Genomic DNA, 20,336 nt, shown 5'->3' on the forward strand with positions numbered 1-20,336 from the left:
GTGAACAGAGAGTATTCGCATAACTCTTCTCGCATGCTTTCTTCCCCTGGGCCGTGGAGAGGGGCGGGGCTGATGTTTGTCTCGGGGCGTCTGGCCTTTGCGAAGTACGGCTGCAGCGAAGGGTTGCTCATGCCAGGACCAGGGCAGCAGACGGCGATACAAGCCGTGGGTTCATCGGCTGCTGCCTGGTGCCAGTTTCCAGATGGCGATTGTGGTTAACTTGCTGGATCTGCATCTGTAAACCGTTCGTTACCTACAGCTGCTCCTTCTATACAGGCACCTGATCTGATACCGTTAGGATCTGTTGGTGTTTGAATAGAAGCAAACCTTAAGTTAACAACATGTTTGCTGTTTTAAATAAATCTGATTCTTTTTCAGTGACCTGTCAGCGTATGATGTCCCTGTGAGTGCCTCCGAAACACAAGCAATTCTCGAAGAGGCCCTGGAGCTGCGCAGGAAAAGACAGGCTTTGATGGCACGGAAGACCGAGCCGGATATCAAGCTCACCCAGCCCATTTTGCTGTTCACGTACGTTCCGGCTCAGTAACAGCTTATTACAGAAGTACAAGATTTTGATAAAAAGCCAGGTTGAATTAGATTTCCTCCCAATATTTCCCTGAAGTAGTTGTGGATGAGCCATGTACCTTTTCTCTGGAGTCTCCTGAAAGATTTTGTTGAAGATCACGTCTCCCACCAAAGTACATAGGCAGGGATCTCTTTGCTGGGTCCTTCCCAGTCTCCTTTCAGAGATTATGAGAACGCAAGAGTGTTAAAACTGAGCCTCATCCACGAGGATGGGAAAGTTCAGGAGGGGCTGGTGCTCTGCAGTGCCTCTTTTGTTTACGGTCCCTTCCTTAGTAGTCATCCTAGCAGAAGGGGAGGGAGTTCATTCCTAAGGAGCTGTGTAAGAGGTGAGCTGACTCCACTCCCCATAGAGGCTTTGAAGCCCCAGCTGAACTTCAGCACCTGGGCAGATAGTCCTCCTTTTCTGCACAGCATTTCTTCAGAAGAGACGGTGGTGGCAGTGGGTGCCCCAGTCAAGCCTAGAGAGGATTTTCAGCAACTTCGTTGGCCCATCTTTCCTTGGACGCCTTGCATCTTAAGGGGCCTCCATCACTTAGCCAGGGGCACCATTGGGCTGCCCAGCTGAGATAGGATACGATAGCTTTATTGTGGTCACACACTCAAGTAACAGAAACAAAGCAATTTGCCAATATAGCATGAACAACCATGCCTGAATGGAAGATTAGAGTGTGTGTTTGTGTGTGTTTAAGAAAAGAATAAATGAGTTAAAATACAAAAAGTACAAACAGACCCATGTTAAAAACCTGTACCTTATACACACAGGAATGTGCACATGCACTCGGAAACATTAACGTGTGCATACATACCCCAAAACTACCAAATAGGACAGCCAAAGAACTTTCCCTTTTAGCCAATGTAATTGTCTTCTACAGGATTTTAGCTGCTACCAGAAAATTAGCAGTAGACTCTGTCACAATGTTGTTGCTGTTATCAAGTTAAATATCAGGCAAAAGTTCTTCCTGGATTCTTCACTAATAAGGGAGTATTTATTGTGAGACAAGCCAAGAGTTTTGGATTAACAAAGAAAACTGCTTTTACTGTACTTAATTATTGTGTGCAGCAGTTCTAAGGTGAGCAGTGCATTATACATGGCATAAAAGCTGAGAATGTCTTCATTCCCATGTTTTTTCATGCAGGTGGAAATCTCTGGGAGAGAGCTTGATGGCCACGTACCTGCATCTCACAACCTGCGAGCCACCTCGTCCCAGCTTGGGCAAAAGAATTGATCTCTTGGAATACCAAGATCTAGACCAGCACCCAGATAGCCATACAAGTCCAGCTCCCCTCAGCGTTCTTCACCCCAGTCCTGTCAGTGCTGACCCGCTGGTGCCTTTGACGGAACCGCTACTCACATACACGCCACTAACACCCAACTTCCCCAGTTTGGCTATGCTGGAATCAGTAAACCCTGCAGGTGAGGAGGAGCCTTGTAAAGGGCATCGCATGAATGGGAAGGTCTTTCTCTGGCTGAACAGTCTGTCCTTCGCTGAATAAGCTATGGAAGAAAAAAGTGGGCCACTTAGTCTAGACCACTGCTGGTCCAAAGTAAAGTATCCAGTGACCTTTTGATTAACAGTCTAGTTAAATATGGGTAGGATAGCATGACAGTTAAGTAAATCCATAAGTGGCTAGAAAATCATACTCAAGCATCCATTGGTCTCTATCAGACTGGAGAGAAATACCAGACCGTGTCACAAGGTTCGGCTCTCTTCGGTATTTTAATTACTTTGATGAAGAGGCAGAGGAAATGTTTGTCAAATTTGCTGGTGACCCAAAATTGGATGGGATGGTTACTCCCCTAGAAGACAGAAATCAAATCCAGAGTAATCTTCCTAAGTTAGAGAAAGAAACAATGAAATGTAAAAAAGATATATGCAAAATGTTTCACTTGTGGAACAAAAAATGCACAAACCTAATGTGTTAAATACCAGTAGTATTTGTGAGGAAGATCTTGGAATAGTAGTTGATTGCAAGCTGGATGTGGGTATGTGAAGTGGCAGCAGAGAAGGCCAATGCATCTTTTTCAAGAGAAATACTATCTCCCAATCACTGGAAGTAATCATTTCACTGTGGCCTGCTTTGGTTACACCTCACTACATTCTAGGATAGAGTCAGAAACAGTGGAACACTTTCGGAGAAGAGCAGCGAGGATGATCAGGGTGTAGAAACTAAGATGCAAGATTGGAGTTGCTGCACATACTTAACTTGGAGGAAAGATAACTGGGTACCTGAACGGATGCTGTATAGAGAAAGTTCAGGAGCCCTTCTCTGCCAACTAGGAGTGCTGGACATTGATCAAGGAATTTAAATGGCAGGGAGGCGGGCATCAGCGGGCTGTCCTTCACAGGCCCTCTTCAGGCGGAGGCTAGCCAGCCACTTGTCGTGGGTGTTTTGTTTGGATTCTTGCCTTGAGCAGATAGCTGAAGACCCAAGCCGTCCCGCTGGATGCTACGGCTCCAGATGCCACCGCCTGCTCTGCTTGAGGTTTTTGGGAGAGGAGGCCTGGAGCTATGGGCACGGGGCTGGAGATGGGGCCGCATGGCCTCGGGGGGCCACCTCTGGTCAGCCTCGAGCTTGGGAACAAGAGGCACGCTTGACAACACAGAAAAGCTGATCCTGTAAATGAGAAGTCAGGGAAAATGACTTGGTAAAGAGGCCGTTTGTTAATCCTGAACCCTTGGCTCTTCTCAGGTGATGCTTCTGTGGGTGACAGATCTAAGAAAGGACTGAAACGGAAGAAAATCACAGAAGAGAGTGGCGAGACGGCAAAGAGGAGATCGGCTCGAGTCAGGAATACCAAGTGCAAAAAAGAGGAAAAAGTTGATTTCCAGGAGTTGCTAGTAAAATTCCTCCCTTCACGGTGCGTGTCCCCATTGCTGAGTGTGTGCTGGCTCTGGAAAAACAGCAGAGATGCTCCAAAGCTGTGTGGCTGAGCCTGGGGCACAGGCTGCGTATGGGGCATTGGCTGCAGGGAAGGGCGTCTCATGTTGAGAAAGCTTCGGGAGGGAGGGAACTGTGCATTGGTGGATCAGGCGGCTGGCCAATCTTCGCCCTGGCATTCAGGTTCATTGGTCTATTCTCTAATGCCTTTCCTGATTTGGCTTTAGCCTGAGGAAGCTTGATCCGGAAGAAGGAGATGGTCCATTCAACCACTATGAGGTCCAAACCGCAGCAAAGGAAGAGAATTTCCAGCACCTTGGCTCACACAGAATGTCTCTTGACCTGACAGTCTGTATGGAATCCGGTAGGATCCTTCCTCTGGCTTGTCTTTTTCTGTAGACCAAATCCCTGTAAAGAATTACCCTCCAGTTTCATTACAGTTTGCTTTTCTTAAACATTGGCTTAATCTGTCGATTCATTCATTCCATAAAAATCAGGCTGTGATTGATTTACACTCACGGTATCTTGATTTTTCTTCCAGAGAAGCAGGATGTTCATAAATTCCTGTTGGCTAATTTGAACAATGGAGGCATCCTTGAACTGATGATGAGATACCTGAAAGTGATCAGCCAGAAGTTCCTGGTCAAGTGGCCACCAGGCTTGCCTGAGGTTGTCCTGAATATCTATAACAACTGGAGAAAGCACAGCAGTAGCCTGCCCAACCCACTGTTAAGGGACTGTCGCAATCAACACATCAGGGTAAGGATCAGGTTCCAGTGATGACCTCCTGGCCACTGTTTGAGCACCGTAGGTGAAGCGAGTTTCTACCACAAAGGGTAACAGAGGATTTGGCAGGATCTGCCGTGGGGCTCCCTTTTGTCTGTCAGAGCCACCATAGCAAAGGAGAGGAAATGGGGGCTCAGCGCGCTCTGTGCAATGAATGCAGTCTTGTGTGTGCTCCATTTAAAAGTTGAGCACAGAACCGGCCCACCCAGCGTTTTATGTGCAGAAGAAGGAGGGGTAGTCAGAAAAGTCTTGTGGTTTTATAAGATATAGTCTGGCAGGAGCAAGCTCCACTTGTTTTCAATGAATTGCCTGTGATCATGCAGGTCTGAGTTAAGAACTCACTGTGTGCTGGTAAACCCTTCTGTTTCAGCCTCATCTGCAGGCAAGCAACCTCTGCCTCTTTGGGCTTTCAGCAGCCAGAAAGAAATTGGACTGCGAGGTCCATTCATTTCCTCTGTGGAGGGCAATTCTGTAGTCAGCCAATTTTATTGGAAAAGCCGACCACAATCACAGTATCAGGGAAGTGCACAAACCCAAACCCAAAATGTTTTGTTCCCAACTCAGAACAAAGCATCCCTATCCCATTGGGAAAAAACCTCTGAACTGTGTTTTTTTTTTTTAAGTTATCTGCTGTAGTGCCTGGATTTTGATCACATGACCGCAGGAGCACTTCAATGGCCGTAACTACCATTTGTTCAGCACCGTCATAACTTCGAACAGTTGTTGAACGAATGGTCATTAAGCAAGGACTACCTGTAGTATCTACCTGGATAATAGGGTGTACTGCCTTACCGGAGGCCTTGCATCTGGTTAGTTGTGCTCTGCCCTGGTTAGACTACAGTTGGAATACTCTGGTCAGTTCAGGCACATGGAGAAGCTGGAAGAGATTCAGAGGAGAGCTGCAGGATGATAAGGCTTCTGGAAACCAAGCCCCATGAGAAGCAGCTAAGGTTGCCAGGGGTGTTTTGCCTGCAGAAGTGGAGACCAAGGGAGGTATAACAGCAGTCTGTCCTCATGGAAAAGCCTGCCAGGTGCAAGCAGGGGCAGACCTTTTCCTGTTGAAACTACGGGCAGGACAAGGGCCAGCAAGTTGAAAAGAAATGAAGGTAGATTCGGACTGAGCCTCAGAGACTTTTCTTAACGGCAAGAGCTGAAACAGCCTGCCTAGGACTCCCCTTCTTTAGGGGTTTCAGGCAGAGGCTAGATAGCCATCTGTAAGGGACACTTTAGCCAGTGCCTGCCCAAAAGAGCGGTGTGATCAGAAGATTCAAAAGTTCCCTTCCAATTCGTACATTCTGTGGTTCTAATAACGATATCCTCATCCCTCAAAAAATGAGACAAAAGCAATTATAAACATGGACAAAACATTTTTCCAATGCTTACCTTTCCTACTCTGTCAGTCTGGTTGCTATCTCCAGCTAAAATCAACTCTAAAAATTGTTTTCTTCACATTAAATATGACACTCGTATATGTATGTGTAGCTTTATGTGTATGTAACCCTCAGTTGTCAGAACTCTCACTGCAAAAAGGCCAGGACAAGTAATTAAATTAATATTAATGAAATTAATAACTGCTGTGTAGTCACTCTCTCAGGCACACATACACGGAACGGGTAGGCACGCGTGTATGTTCCTCCCTCCCTCAGGCCAACAAAAACAGTTGGAAAAAAAATAGGATATGAAGAGGAAGAGAGAGATAGGGAGCAAAATGAGGCAGAGATGAAATTAAGAGAGAGACAAAGAAATGTTTGTGCTAGACTTCAATTTATGTATCTTTATAGAAAATCCCATTGATTTTAGTGGCTCTTACTGACAAGTAGATTGCTTAGGACATCTAGTCTTCTTCAATCCTTATCAAAATTCATCCCCTTCAAGGTGGAACAGGACAAGTATGTGCTAACTAGAACAATCCCCCATTTTGTTGCTCCCCATGACTAGTGGGTGAGTATCTCTGATGAAGTAAAAGGGGAGGAGAAGCTGTTGCTGTCATTTCAGCCTCATTGAGAGAGAAAGATCCTAGAAGAAGGTTTGAAGTCCATAAATGGAGAAAGCTGTCCACTACTGGACTCCGTGCACTTATGCTTGCTTCCACCTCCTTGCTTCCACCTCCTTGTTTTCCCTAACGCTGTGCTCTGTTCTGCTAAGATTCAAAGATAATTATGTAATGAGGAAAAGCCCATCTTCCATTTGGGTAAGCCGTTAGATTGGGTCCTTGCCTCCCCCATCAGTTGAGCCTTTTTGGCCAAAGGTCAGGTAGGAAAATGGCTTCTGATCCCCCAGACCATGTTCATTTCTCCCACTCACCACTTTGGAAAATATCAGGAGTCAGTTGGGCATTAATGTTGAAGCCAAGGAACCTCTTGCCCAGCTGAGGGGTGAACGAGGTCACCACCAGTGCAGAACAGATAGAGAATGACTGGTCTCTTGATAGCATTGGCCCCAGAAGGTGTTTTCATCCTGAATTCCTTTTGGACAAGAGATTCCACTTGTGAGTCATGCCCTGCTGTTGAGAAGGAGTGAGAGCGTTGTGGTGGGCCCTCCTTTTGGTGCCTTAAATATCAGCATACCTTTGGGCTTGGAAAGCTCCCCGGGAGGCTCTGACGGCGACAGGAGAAAGCCTCTGCAGACACAGACAGTATGAACTCCTGAACTGAAAAAACGGCTTAGAAGCACAGTTGGATGCGGCGTTCCTTGTTAATGAGGAGCGGCCAAGCCCTTTTCTGCCATCAGCATCGTCTCCCTCTACATGATTAAATGCCTTTCTGTTAACTGGAAAGGCTTTTGCTTCCAGGCCAGATCTTAGCAAGCACTGTAGACAGTGTGAGTCCTGCTGGTTAGAAGGGGTGGTTTTTACCACTGGATGTACGAGTCAGAAAGGATGAGCAAAAGACCTCTTGCACCCCACTCAGCCCTTTCAGCACTTCTTTTCTTCTTTCTGTCATGCCTTCACCGACATTTCAGGAGATGATGCTGATGAGTCTGTCCTGCATGGAACTGCAGCTGGATCAGTGGTTGCTGGCCAAGGGGAAGAGCTCCATGGGTGAGTAAGGGCAGGAAGCCCAGCAAATGCTTTTAGGGGCTGTGCATCTTTGTGGGCAAGAATCGTCTGTGGACAAGATCGGGGTCCGTAAACTGGCTTTTCGGGGAGAGCTCAGCAGCACTTTGCACGCTTTGCCTGAATGAGTTCCGAGGCTCACCGAAATATTAGCAGGGGATGCGGATTGCTGCAGCTGGTCACGTAGACTGGTATAAGGGAGTTCCCCAGTAGTCTGTGCCTGCTTGATCCCCTCTGCAGAAGCGGGGTTCCTTTGCTCTCCCTGCTCCAGATTCCTGTTTCAGGGTCTTCGTGCTGACGTATAAGATGCTTCTTTCAGTATCTCCCAGGAGCGGTCCTGCAGCCAGCTCTGCAAATGGCAGGTTTGGCCCTGACTTCCCAGGCACCCATTTCTTGGGGGATCTCCTGCAGCTTTCATTCGCTTCTTCCCAGCGGGACCTCTTTGAGGAGAGTTGGTTGCAGTTTGCCGTTCGAGTGTATTGGCTGAAAGCTCGGTTTCTGGCTCTGCAGGTTTGTGATTTGTTGCAGCCAAAGGGCCTTAATGTTTAATTTTAAATTCCTTTAAAATTTAGAAAGTTTAAAAGGGGGGACTCCTCGTGTTCTTGCACTTCAGGAACAGTCCTGGCTCCTGATCAGGACAAATGCGTGTTAAGTAAACAGCTCTTAAAGGTGCAACCAGGAAATGGCCCTTGAACAAAATGCCTTACAAAAACCCGCTTGTCCTCTGGGGTTTGTGATAGATGTTGGACGAAGATGTAGCTTAAAGCTGTGTTGCTTGTCCAGGGTGAAATGGAGCAGGCCTTGGAGAATTACGATGTCTGTACAGAGATGCTTCAGCATTCTGCTGCCTTGGAAGCCAAGCCTGACAGCGACCAGAGGGTGGTGATCAGACTGCCCAACCTCCACGTTGATTCTGTGGTTTCTTTGGAAGAGGTAACGTCACCTGGTGGGCGTTGTTTGCCATTTTGCCGGGCCCCGGCCGTGCTCATCTTGCTTTGGGGGCTGATTTCATAGTACATCTTTTGAGCTCTAGAGGGGCCAGGATTTATCTTGTCGTAAGAACCTTAAATGAAAGCTCAGCACTTGCACTGGAAAACTCGTGGGTGCTGGGAAGCCAGCATTGTGGGGTTTGGTGGGTCCTTGGTCCACCTGATATGAAAAGCATCATCTCTATGTTTGAAGAGATGCTTAATTCAAATACTATATTTATGCTTCCGGTTTTAAGAAATGATGACATTAGTTTTTAAAAAATGAAATAAAGCAGTGCTCTTAGAAAGTCTTTCCACCTCAGTGGTCTGTCGTCTTTCCACTGTGTATTCTCTGGAGTTCATTGGACATCAGGAAAACTGGGAAAAGGAGTTTGCTACATGCTGTGGCTGGCTCTCCGTGGTAGACTAAACAAGGCTAAAATGTGGTTTGTGAGTCAGCCCACTATGGGAACCCAGCTGCTGTCTTAAGGTATATGAACCAGACCATCTCCTTAAGCCACCATATGGCTTATTTGGTCATTGTGGTGGGATTTCTTAACCACAGGTAGACATTACTCTGGTGTGTGAACCCAGCCAGTGTTTACTTCTTGCAGATTGATAAGAATCTGAAGTCCCTGGAGAGATGCCAGTCCTTGGAGGAGCTTCAGCGCTTGTATGAGACTGGGGATTACAGGGCAGTGGTTCAGTTGCTCCGCCCGACTTTGTGCCTCAGTGGGGATAGCAGGACGAAGCACTTGGAGTTTGTCATCTCCATACCAGAGAGGCCAGCTCAGCTTCTCTTACTACAGGTTAGTTTATTTGGTTTTCAGGTAACTTGGTGTAAATTGTCATAAAAATAATATTATCAGCTATGTGGAAGAAGTGCTGAAAAAGGATAAATGTGGCTTCACAGCGTTAATACTGTTTCACTCATCTTTTAGAGTGTGGTGAATTTAATGTCTGCAAGGATATCGATGGGACGATTGTGGCTCTTGACAAAAGTCCTCAGCAACAGCTCTTGAGCAAACTGGGCAATTGTGGATAAAAAGATCCTTGGGAATAAAGTAGAGGAAACAGAATATGAATTACTGGACAGTTATAACAAAGCAGGGGCGTAAACATGGTGTTCCCACCTCCAAGGTCTGTGTTGAGACTGTGTAATGGGCAGAAGGAACAACCTTGAGGAACAGGAGGAAGAGCCACAACCAAGGGAACGTTCAGATAAAAGAAATCTGAGCTCAGGGCCAGAACTGTAACCTGAGAAAGTGTTTCAGATATGATCCTCTCTAGTTCTCTTGAAGAGAAAGAGGGGAGGGTAGAGGTGCATTCCAACTTGCAAGATTCTGACTGTAACCTTATAATAAAGTAGTATTAGCATTTATAACTCTGGCATCCTAGTCTGGCCTACAAGGTTGACATCATTCTTGCAAGTCTGGATGTGCTTCCCCACTCCCTTTACCTTCATGAGTTGAAGTGAAGTCCACACATCTTAAGCTGAAGTCCGTACATCTTAAAGTTGCCCAGGTTAAGAAACGCTGCCTTGGAGTTTCTAAACCAATAAAGGACTTAATGTTGGCAGCAGCACAAAAAGATGACAAATGCCCCCCCCCCCAGCATTTGTGACAGTCCTATAGAAAGTCAGCAGGCTGGCAAAGCAGCTGCCTTTCAGGCAGACCACCAGCTTAGACCAGTGCAGTTCTTGGCTTAGGCTGCAGGAAGCAACCATGCCTTAAGAAAAGGAACTGAGATTCCAGATCAAATGGAATGTGGTTCCCTGAGCTCACAATAAGGGGAGAAGGGGGGGATGCCCAATGATTTTAGTAGAAACAAAGAATAAAGATGCTGTCCCAGAAAGCTGATGTTGTGGTTCTTCCTCAGAAGCACCCCTCCGATAATGAGGAGGGGAAGTTATCTCTTCAGCTCCATTTTAACTTTTACTTAACTCCATCTTTTATAATCTCAGGATTAACTGACTTTAGTTTTACGATCTGAAGTCATAAAGAGTAGGCATCAGAAGTTGTACTTTCAGGTCCCAGGTCCCACACTGAGCCAAGAAAGCCCCACCGCCATGCCGCAGACCCAGCATGCTTTGGCCTACACGTGGGCCCAGTCCCCTAGAACAGGGTCAGCTGAAGTTGGACGACAGGCAGAGGCAGGGCTACCCAGGAGCAGTCTGCTGAGAGAAGCCAGATCACGTGACCAGGACCAGCCGTGCTTGGTTGGAGTCGGAAGACTCCTAACAGTTAGAGTTGCTGGAACAACATCTTTTGTCTCCCAAGCACATTTCCTTTGCTAAGGTGTACCGTCGCTGCAGTGTGATCCCTGTGCAGGCTGTCCAAGTGGTGCATGAATTAAAGAGTGAAATGTATTAAGAATAAATGTATACTGTATGTTGTCTGTTTGTGAAACTCACAGGAAATACCTGAACAAAGATCGTAGGACGAAAGGAATTTTAAGTACCCTAACGCTTTTCATTCTTGCCAGGTGTTTTTCTGTTAAGTAGACCAAGCCTTATGTCCCTACCAAATATACTGAGTTGGCTTTATCCATGACAGCCACTGCTGGGATATTCTGCTGCTGCCTCTGGCAGCTACATTCAGGTCCTTCATTGGAGGACCGGCAGATCAGTTTTGGAGAATGTGCACCAATGGCAAAGTAACTTAATCTTTTGTTAAATATAAAGTCCGATACTAACTTTTATTTAATCTGGGATATTGTACGTATGTATGTATTTATCAAATTTATATGGCTGCCCATCTCACAAGAAGAGATTCTGGGCAGCATACAGCAAACAAAGTACAGAACAATAAACACGCCAAACACGGTCGTCGTCGTCTGTTTATGGATTGCAATTTCACCCAGAGGCTTCTGCCACATTTGAAATTCAGATTTCTTTTAACGTAAGGTTGCAAAGAACTAGACTCCATCTGATTTGGTACTAGTGCTGAAATGATACATGACCTTTTTTATATTGGCTCCAGTACAACGTCCCTTATAAGAATAATGGTAGAGTGTTTTTTCTTTTAACGTGTAATTTGGCATATTCTGTAAACCCTTGATGTATTTTTCCTTTTTTACAATAAAAGCTTTTAAAAAGTGCAGGAATGTGTATTAGACAATATGAGTTGGTCTGCTTGAGGTTCTTGTGGGTGCATATGAAAATAAGAATGCGTAGGTTGGAGATGATTGTATGCTACGTTTAGGTGAACGGTAATAATGGAAGAATGGGGATGAATTTGGGGGAAAATTGTGCAACATTCTGAATGAATGTTCTGGAGGGGAATTACTCTTTCACGTGACATGAGTGGTTGGCTAGGAATGAGGAGGAGAGTACAGAAGAAGCCCTTGGCCCATCTGGGAACCAGGGACGCCTGAGACTGATGGCTGCCTGGAAGAAGGTGTTTGCTTCAACTATGTGATTTAAGCATCCCTGTCTGCACCTACAAATGGAGAAGGAACGAGTATCAATTGTTGTGTACCTGGACAGAACGTTGGTAAAGCTGGGAGGATGGATGCCTCGTCGTTAAGACAGTCGCGTTCTGTTAGTGGGTTAGGGTGTTGTCAGTTGCAAAGAACAAACTGTTGTCTGTGGAAGAAAAAATGGTTCTGTCTAAGAGAGGCCTTCTGCCCACTTGGTTATCTGGAAGAGAGGTTTGGAAGTATCAGGGGAAACCTTGGGAATGGGGTACTTGAGTGGTGTTGGTGTAGACAGGATTGAGATACGCGGTATTTTTAAAATCTCTCTGACTTAGTATTTCTTGCTCTTTTTTTGTGTTTTGCATAACATTGTGGACCCCCAAAAGGAAGAGTGTGAGGGGGGTGTATATGTGTTATGTATAATCTGCAACAAGCACAGAGCATCTATAGAGTCCAGGGTGGTTCTTGGTGGTCTGACTCTCCTGTGTGTGAATGAAGCAGCGTTTCTGTCTCATGGAACTCTTCATTCTCTTCCTTGCGGGAGTTTTTGTCATTAATCTGCCTTCCTGGTATTCCCTAGGATTCCCTTCTCCGGCTGAAGGACTATAAGCAGTGCTTTGAGTGTTCCGAAGTGGCCTTGAATGAAGCTTTTCAGCAGATGGTTAATACAACAGCAGCGTCTGCCAAGGAAGAGTGGGTGGCCACCGTGACCCAGCTGCTCCAGGGCATTGATCACTCTCTCTCAGCAGACAGCAGCAGCCTAAATGAAGCTTGTGCGGTGCAGAACCTCATTCGACTAAGTAACAACCTCATCCAGGTATCCGTGTCTGCCATTGACACAGCTCTGTAGCTTCATCCAAGGAGCTCCATTTGGTGCAGCAGTCAGCTGTTCTCATCATAGGCGGAAGAAAAAAAAGCACTCTCTCATGTTCAAAAACCACAAGTTTTACATATATATTCACATATTGTAATAAAATTTAGTAACATTTAAACACCTTTAATTAACAATAGGAAAGACATAGGGCATTAAGCATATGAACTGGTATGCGCAATCAGCATTTCTGAACAGACCTTCAATCAGGACTCATAGCTGTAAAAGGTTTCAATATAAAAAGTAAGTTCCTCGGACCACTGTATATCTTACTTACAGAATGTGTTGCCACCCATTTCCAAAGGCCTGAAGACTAACAATCAAGAAGCCCAACTGCCCAGAGCCCTAAGAACCTACCTCCAGGGTCCTCTGGCAGGGCCGCCACTTTGTCTACAACCTTTCCTAAAAAGGGAGGGTTGGAGGCAGGTCTAAAATTACCTAGTCAAACTGAGAGAAAGCTTCTTGAGCAGGGGACACATCACAGCCTCTTTCAAAGATGATGAAAAAACATCCCTCAAAGAAGTGTTGATAGCTGCTCATCCAGCCTTCTGCCCCTCTTGGGAAGCCTGAGCCAACCAGGAGGGGCAGGGACCCAAGAGGTGACATAATTGACACCACAGAAAGCTCTGTCTGGTTCCTTGGGACTCACTCAAATAGATCCCAGGACCAAACCCCAGTCTTCTCCACTGGCACTGTCTGGTAGAGTCCACTTCTTTTCAGATCTGAATGGTTTTATGAGCCCAACACCTGGAGTGTTCTTCATAGAGGCCCTTTGGATGTTCTTGGCAATTGCCTTACTCCAAAATGGTGTGAATCACCTTTATACAGGCCGCTGGGCAGCATTTAGCAGATGGAACAAGAGCAGCAGAAATGTCCTTTTTTGCAGCTCCAACCACCACTGTAGATCCAAAGGTGAGTCCAGTCAGATTCAAGGAAGGTCTTCCTCCAGCGATGCTCTAGATGTCCCCTACCCTTCATCTCCCTGAGCTCCTCAGTCAACCAAGGAGCTGCAGTGGAGGTGCAAAAGGAGCGGGGCCGGTCGTCTACAATCCAGCCAAGTTCCCTAGTTGCCCCTTTATTCCAGTGGATCCAGCTGGCTTTCACTTGGTGCTTGGGGAGTTTCCCGAGGCTCTTATGGCAGTTTGACCTTATTTGCCTCCTGGGATGAGGAGGTGATGACAGTTGCATAGGATTGCTCCTGAGCAGCCTCCCCCTGGTTATCTAAAGAGCTCCAAAGGATAAAGCAGCAGTGCCTAGACTGCATCTGGAGAAGGACTGAGGATAAGACCAAACGAGGATGAGTTTGAGCCTGTATTAAGGCCTGCCTTGTGGTGCTTATTTTTCTGCTCTTACTACATCCACCGACTGCCAACCTTTTACCTGGACCCTTTTAGGGAAGGAAGGGCATGAAAAGCATCTTAGGGGCCTCTGTGAGGTTGGGCAAAAAACTTGACTTTACATACACACTGAAGGACTCTGAGCTGTCTGTAATGAACTAGGTAAACAGATCTTGGAGTCATATACTGGATAATTCGGTGAAGATGTCAACTCGGTGTGCAATAGCTGTGGAAGGCAAATTCCACCCTCAGGATCGTTAGGAGATTAAAAATAAAATTGGCTATGTTGTAAAGCCATATTTAAATGTACTCATCTGTGGAATGCTGTGTCCAATAGGTGCAAGAGCAGGGCGGCCTTTAACTTGAATGTCTCAGAGCAGATTGGAGAAATTCATAGAGGACAGATGTTAAGGTCTATTCATCTTGAAATCTCAACATTACCTCCAGATTGAAGGGTATCAGGCCTTCAGATACTGGTTGCAGGGGAAACAACAGCAAAAAGGGAATGTCTCCATTAAAAGGGACAATATTCCTAGCAGAGCCCTGTAAACGTTCAGGGCATGATCTAGTCAGCTAGACAACTCAGATCTTACTACAGGTAGTCCTCACTTAACTACCACAATTGGAGCCAGCAGCTCCATCAGTAAGCAATGAAGTTGTTAAGCAAAACACGTAACCGGATCAGACTCACAATATCAGTTCCTCTGTGGTCGTTAAGCAAAATATCTGTGGTTGTTAAGTGAGACATCATGTGACCGCAACTTGCAATTTTACTGCTGGCTTCTCTATTGACTTTGCTTGTTGGAAGCTGGCCGCAAAGCTCACAAATGATGATCACGACCGTGAGACATGGCGGCAGTCGTAAATGTGCACCAGTTGCAAAGCACCTGGATTGTGATCATATGACCACAGGGACACTGCAACAGTCATAAGTTCAAGGACTGGTCATAAAGTTACTTTTTCAGCACTGTTGTAACTTCGAATGGTCACTAAACAGGGCAGTCATTAACCGAGTACTACCTGTATTTGACTGCAGCCCAATTCAGCAGCTTTTTCTGACTAGCAGGACCTGCCTCGAGTACTGCAGTGTTTAGGTGTCCCTCCAATAATAGCAAATGAGATTATACATCACTGGGGCAGTGAGAGTTCTGACAAGTAACAAAGCATTGCCATAATTAATTTAGTAACGCTCTCTTCTTGTCGCAACTGAATCTCGAACATCTGAACTAGAGGACTGAATCTCGATTATCTTCATGGCTTTAATTTGCAGTATCTCTTTCTTTGACCACTAGATTATCGATTGCAGCATGGCAGTCCAGGAGGAACCCAAAGAACCATTTGTATCTTCTGTGCTTCCCTGGATTATTCTTCATCGGATCATTCAACACGAAGAAGAAAATTTCCGATCCCTTTGCTGCCAACAAGAAGATCAGCTGCAGAATCCACACGAGGAAGGTGAGTGCCGGAGTTCCTTTTTGCGGCGGCTTCTTCAGCATCAGCATCAGCTCTCCTTTTTCCTCTTCCCATCATTCTGCGATCCTCCAGCACAGTGCCCATCCTCCGTGATTTCTCAAAGAGTGCAGAGAGGGCTTGCAAGGTGACATCTGCAGGCTCCTTCGAGGCTCGGATGTATTGATCTGAGCATGTCTGTCTGTCCTGTGGCACTTCATCCGGTGGTTTGCTAAGGACAAGAGGCATCCAAGCTTCCCACAGTTTTTCAGTTCACAGCACCTTTAGCGTCTCGGTAACTTTTGCCCCACAATTCCCAAACTGCACCACAATGCCCAAGGGTGCTGCAGCAAACTCACGGGGGCACAATTTGAGAACCACAGGTCTGCAGCATTCCCACAATCTGTTAAGGAGGTTGCCCAATCAAAAATGAGGTGAAGTCATTCTGGCAAGTTTGTTTTTGACAAATCCATGCTGACTTCTCATAATACCTTACCTGATACCTGGAAGCCATAAGGGTCTGATGGAACAAAACACATTGAGGTTGATTCCTAGCACGACCAACTGCCTGTTTGTCCAGTAACCACAGTGTAGCTGAGTAACTCCCCTGCTGGAGAATGGTCTCATTCTCCCCTAAGGAGAAGATCCCCAACTTGTGGGTGCTCTTCTTGCTTGGCACCTTCAAAATCAGGAGATCCCATGGCCAGGGATGCCTTTATCCAGCTTCAGCATGGCCCTTCCTGGAACCAGCAGCCTGGCGACAGTTACTGATGCCCTCATTACCTCCAAATCGGTACAGTTAGTGTGAAATGCAGCAGCTGCATGCTGATGAGTGCAAGGTGATTCAGCAGCTTGCTAGACCAGGGTTTCTCCACCAGGGTTCCTTGGCATCCTAGGATTCCATGAGAGGTCACCAGGGGTTCCCTGGGAGATCACGGTTTATTTAAAAAATTATTTCAAATTCAGGCAACTTCACATGAAAGTGGCAAGTTTCATTCTTTATTTTTAGTTTAAGGACACTGTTAAGGCATACATACAGGCCTACCACACCAGAGCTTCCTGTCGGTCATCAACACCCCCAGCTCCCCCAGGGACGTGTCCGTCACCTCTAGAATACCATCCATCCACCTTGCCCTTGGTCGGCCCCTCTTCCTTTTGCCCTCCACTCTCCCCAGCATCAGCATCTTCTCCAGGGTGTCCTGTCTTCTCATGATGTGGCCAAAGTATTTCAGTTTTGCCTTTAGTATCGTTCCCTCAAGTGAGCAGTCTGGCTTTATTTCCTGGAGGATGGACTGGTTTGATCTTCTTGCAGTCCAAGGCACTCTCAGAATTTTCCTCCAACACCACAGTTCAAAAGCATCTATCTTCCTTCTCTCAGCCTTCCTTACGGTCCAGCTCTCGCAGCCATATGTTACTACGGGGAACACCATTGCTTTAACTATGCGGACCTTTGTTGTCAGTGTGATGTCTCTGCTCTTAACTATTTTATCGAGATTTGTCATTGCTCTTCTCCCAAGGATTAAGCGTCTTCTGATTTCCTGACTGCAGTCAGCATCTGCAGTAATCTTCGCACCTAGAAATACAAAGTCTTTCACTGCCTCTACATTTTCTCCCTCTATTTGCCAGTTATCAATCAAGCTGGTTGCCATAATCTTGGTTTTTTTGAGGTTTAGCTGCAAGCCAGCTTTTGCACTTTCCTCTTTCACCTTCATCATAAGGCTCCTCAGTTCCTCTTCGCTTTCAGCCATCAAAGTGGTATCATCTGCATATCTGAGATTGTTAATGTTTCTTCCAGCGATTTTAACTCCAGCCTTGGATTCCTCAAGCCCAGCATGTCGCATGATGTGTTCTGCGTACAAGTTGAATAGGTAAGGTGAGAGTAGACAGCCCTGCCGTACTCCTTTCCCAATCTTAAACCAGTCCATTGTTCCATGGTCTGTTCTTACTGTTGCTACTTGGTCGTTATACAGATTCCTCAGGAGGCAGACAAGGTGACTTGGTATCCCCATACCGCTAAGAACTTGCCACAATTTGTTATGGTCCACACAGTCAAAGGCTTTAGAATAGTCAATAAAACAGAAATAGATGTTTTTCTGAAACTCCCTGGCTTTTTCCACTATCCAGCGGATATTGGCAATTTGGTCACTAGTTCCTCTGCCTTTTCTAAACCCAGCTTGTACATCTGGCAATTCTCGCTCCATGAGTTGCTGAAGTCTACCTTGCAGGAAGTGCAGGGGTTCCCCAAGGCCTGAAAAATATTTCAAGGGTTCCTCTGGTGTCAGAAGGTTGAGAAAGGCTGTGCTAGACTATTCTAAGCGATTCCTTTGTGCCGACTGATTAGTTCATTGCTTTGAAAGACTTTGTTCGAGCAGAAAGATGCCTAAAATACTCTATTAAGAATGCAAATGATGAGACGTTGCTTTCTGAAGTATGTCATCCATCCTAACGCTGATGAGAGTTCTACTTGTTTCTCATTTTATTCTCAGTGTCTTCAATTCAAGACACACCCATGCTGCCTTCCTCCCTTATGCTACTGAACACTGCCCATGAATATCTTGGAAGGAGATCATGGTGCTGCAACTCAGATGGAGCTCTTCTTAAATTTTATGTGAGTAGAAATGTCAATTCCTTTTAGCATTGATCACTTTTGATCTCCACCCCTGATCATTGTTTTGATAGCACTTTGTATTGTTCAAGGAATATAAGCTGACCTTTCCCCCTGTTGACAGGTAAGTTGACATCCAACCTTTTCTGAATATCCTTGGAAAAGTCCAGAACAGTACAAACAAAAAAGAATCTTCTGTTGAATTAATCTCATATTGAGACCGTAGGAATCATTTGACATTCTTTAAAATTCTATTCCATTGTTTTATAGGATATTCCAACTCTTTTTTCCAAGTTCTTGCAAATTACCAGTATGTCCTTCAGTAACATTGCTTGGTTTTCTATAAAAATACATTGTTCGCTTAGAATAACCTATAACGCACAAGAACAAGAACATCTTGCCTTCAAAGTTTTCTTTCCATGGCATTTTTCTTATGAAAATTGGCCTTCCTAAAATCTATGTTTTGTGCTAAAATCAGTAATTCTAACAAACGCGTGGTCACTTGCCCCAAAGTTCTCAACACTTCCATATCTTCAGTATCAGGGCATCCACAGGGGGGAAAGAGATAGAGAAATTCCGTGAGATGGAGACGACTGAAACCCCCAAATGCAATGGGAATTCAGTCACGCCATTAATACGTAACGGTCCCGGGGGGTGTAAAGTGGCAGGTGGATTGTGAGGGAAAGAGGAGAATGGTTGAAAGCCTGCTCTATGCTTGGAAGAGGCAGCACTGGGACACCTGGCTGGTGTGACTGCTGCCGGGCAGAAGCAGCCCCTCTCCACCCCTCCTGAAGCCAAGCTCAGTTTAATTCCACCCCTGAAAAGGGACTGAGTCACAGGTAGTCCTCGACTTACAACCATTCATTCAGCAACTATTCAAAGCTACGATGGCACTGAGCGAATGGTGTTTACGACTAGTCCTTGGAGTTCTGGCCATCCCAGCAACCCCGCAGTCACATGATTGTGATCTGGGTGCTTGGCAACCCATTTGCACTTACAACTAGTTGCTAAGCACCCCGTGATCACATGATCGCCATTTGCAACCTTCCATGCCGGCTTCCCCAGAAAGTTAAAGGGGAAGCCAGCAGGGAAGATCACAAGTTACTGGGATTAGTCTCCCCCATCCGCGCACCCTCCCCAGCCCCTCTGTGTTTGCCCCGCACCAGTCACTTGCACACCCCTGCACACCCTCCCCAACTTACGCCACGCTCCCCAACCCATGCAGCACCTCCTGTGCACCCTCCCCGGCCCACGCAGTGCCTCTCACGCACCCTCGCACACCCTCCCTGACCCGCACGGCGACTCTTGTACATCCTCCCCAACCCGTGCAGTGCCTCTGGCGTGCACCCTCGCGCACTGCACTGCAGTGCTCGCGCACCCTCATCAACCCTCCTCCTAACTTGATTTCCCAGCCAGCTGTAGACAAGCCACCCAGCCCAAGGAATTGAATTGCCAAGAAGAACGTGGTGGGTGCTTTGCCAAAGAGAGCTGTGACATTTGCCCTCCTCCCAGTTCTCTGGTGCTTCCCCCGTTTGCCCGACCGGTTTAGTCCGAGCATGAGCACACGCTGTTTCAGTGAAGCCCGGCTGTCTCGATGTATGCCTCCCTCCTTGGTGACGTGTCCCCTTTCCCTCTTCTTTCTTCCTTTCCAGAGCTTCTGCTGGCTTCCATTTCTTCCCTGTTAAAATTATTCACAAGTGTGTATTTAAAATCTCCTTTCTTTTGGGACTCCCACCCACCTCGGCCTTTGTTTCCCATTGGCTCCTCTTGCTGCGCTCGTCTGTGCTGCGCGTCTGCTAAGCCCACTTGCTTGGCCCCAGGGGAGGCCTCCGGTGGCCCTTGGCTCCCTTGACCCAAACGTCCACTTGTGCTCCAGGTGCGGGTTCTGCAAAAAGAGCTGTTAGCCTCCACCTCTGAAGACACCCATCCTTATAAAGAGGAGCTGGAGACGGCTTTGGAGCAGTGTTTTTATTGCCTGTACGGCTTCCCAAGCAAAAAGAGCAAAGCACGGTACCTGGAAGAACATTCTACACAGCAGGTGAGGTGGTCTGAAGCTCAGAAGCAGACGGGCCTCCCTCTGCCAAATGTCTTTCCTGGGATTCTGCTATGATGTAAGGGCTTTGTGGCTCTGTGTAGCCGATCTCCTCCTCCTGAGAGCGGTCAGCCACAGGTCCCTAAGAAACCTGCATGATGGGAGCAGCAGGCCCATCTTTTTCCCTAGATTGTGTTTTCTGACTAAGTGGATCAAAATGCAACCAGAAGGGTTTTTTCATCACTGATAGTGAAACAAAGCTAACAACACTTTCAGTAAAATCAGGCTTAGAGCAGCTCAGTCTGTTCAAGACCCCGAAGAGTTACTGCACAGCAGTTCCTTAGAATCCTA

General features: G+C 46.4%; 1 protein-coding gene across 2 annotated transcripts in view; it reads left to right on the forward strand.

Annotated features, from left to right (window-relative positions):
- The window catches only part of LOC134505955 (calcineurin-binding protein cabin-1-like), a 60,568-nt gene that overhangs the window by 9,524 nt on the left and 30,708 nt on the right, over positions 1–20,336 (forward strand). For both annotated transcript variants that reach the window (XM_063315902.1, XM_063315903.1), the window contains exons 7-19: positions 379–528; positions 1,722–1,999; positions 3,277–3,445; positions 3,693–3,829; positions 4,007–4,224; positions 7,213–7,291; positions 7,626–7,816; positions 8,090–8,239; positions 8,889–9,083; positions 12,272–12,508; positions 15,192–15,354; positions 17,835–17,956; positions 19,830–19,991. In XM_063315902.1, the coding sequence (XP_063171972.1) occupies positions 379–528; positions 1,722–1,999; positions 3,277–3,445; positions 3,693–3,829; positions 4,007–4,224; positions 7,213–7,291; positions 7,626–7,816; positions 8,090–8,239; positions 8,889–9,083; positions 12,272–12,508; positions 15,192–15,354; positions 17,835–17,956; positions 19,830–19,991 (2,251 nt within the window). The remainder of the gene's footprint in view (positions 1–378; positions 529–1,721; positions 2,000–3,276; positions 3,446–3,692; positions 3,830–4,006; positions 4,225–7,212; positions 7,292–7,625; positions 7,817–8,089; positions 8,240–8,888; positions 9,084–12,271; positions 12,509–15,191; positions 15,355–17,834; positions 17,957–19,829; positions 19,992–20,336) is intronic.

Source organism: Candoia aspera, chromosome 15 (assembly GCF_035149785.1).
Source record: "Candoia aspera isolate rCanAsp1 chromosome 15, rCanAsp1.hap2, whole genome shotgun sequence".
Taxonomy (NCBI): domain Eukaryota; kingdom Metazoa; phylum Chordata; class Lepidosauria; order Squamata; family Boidae; genus Candoia; species Candoia aspera.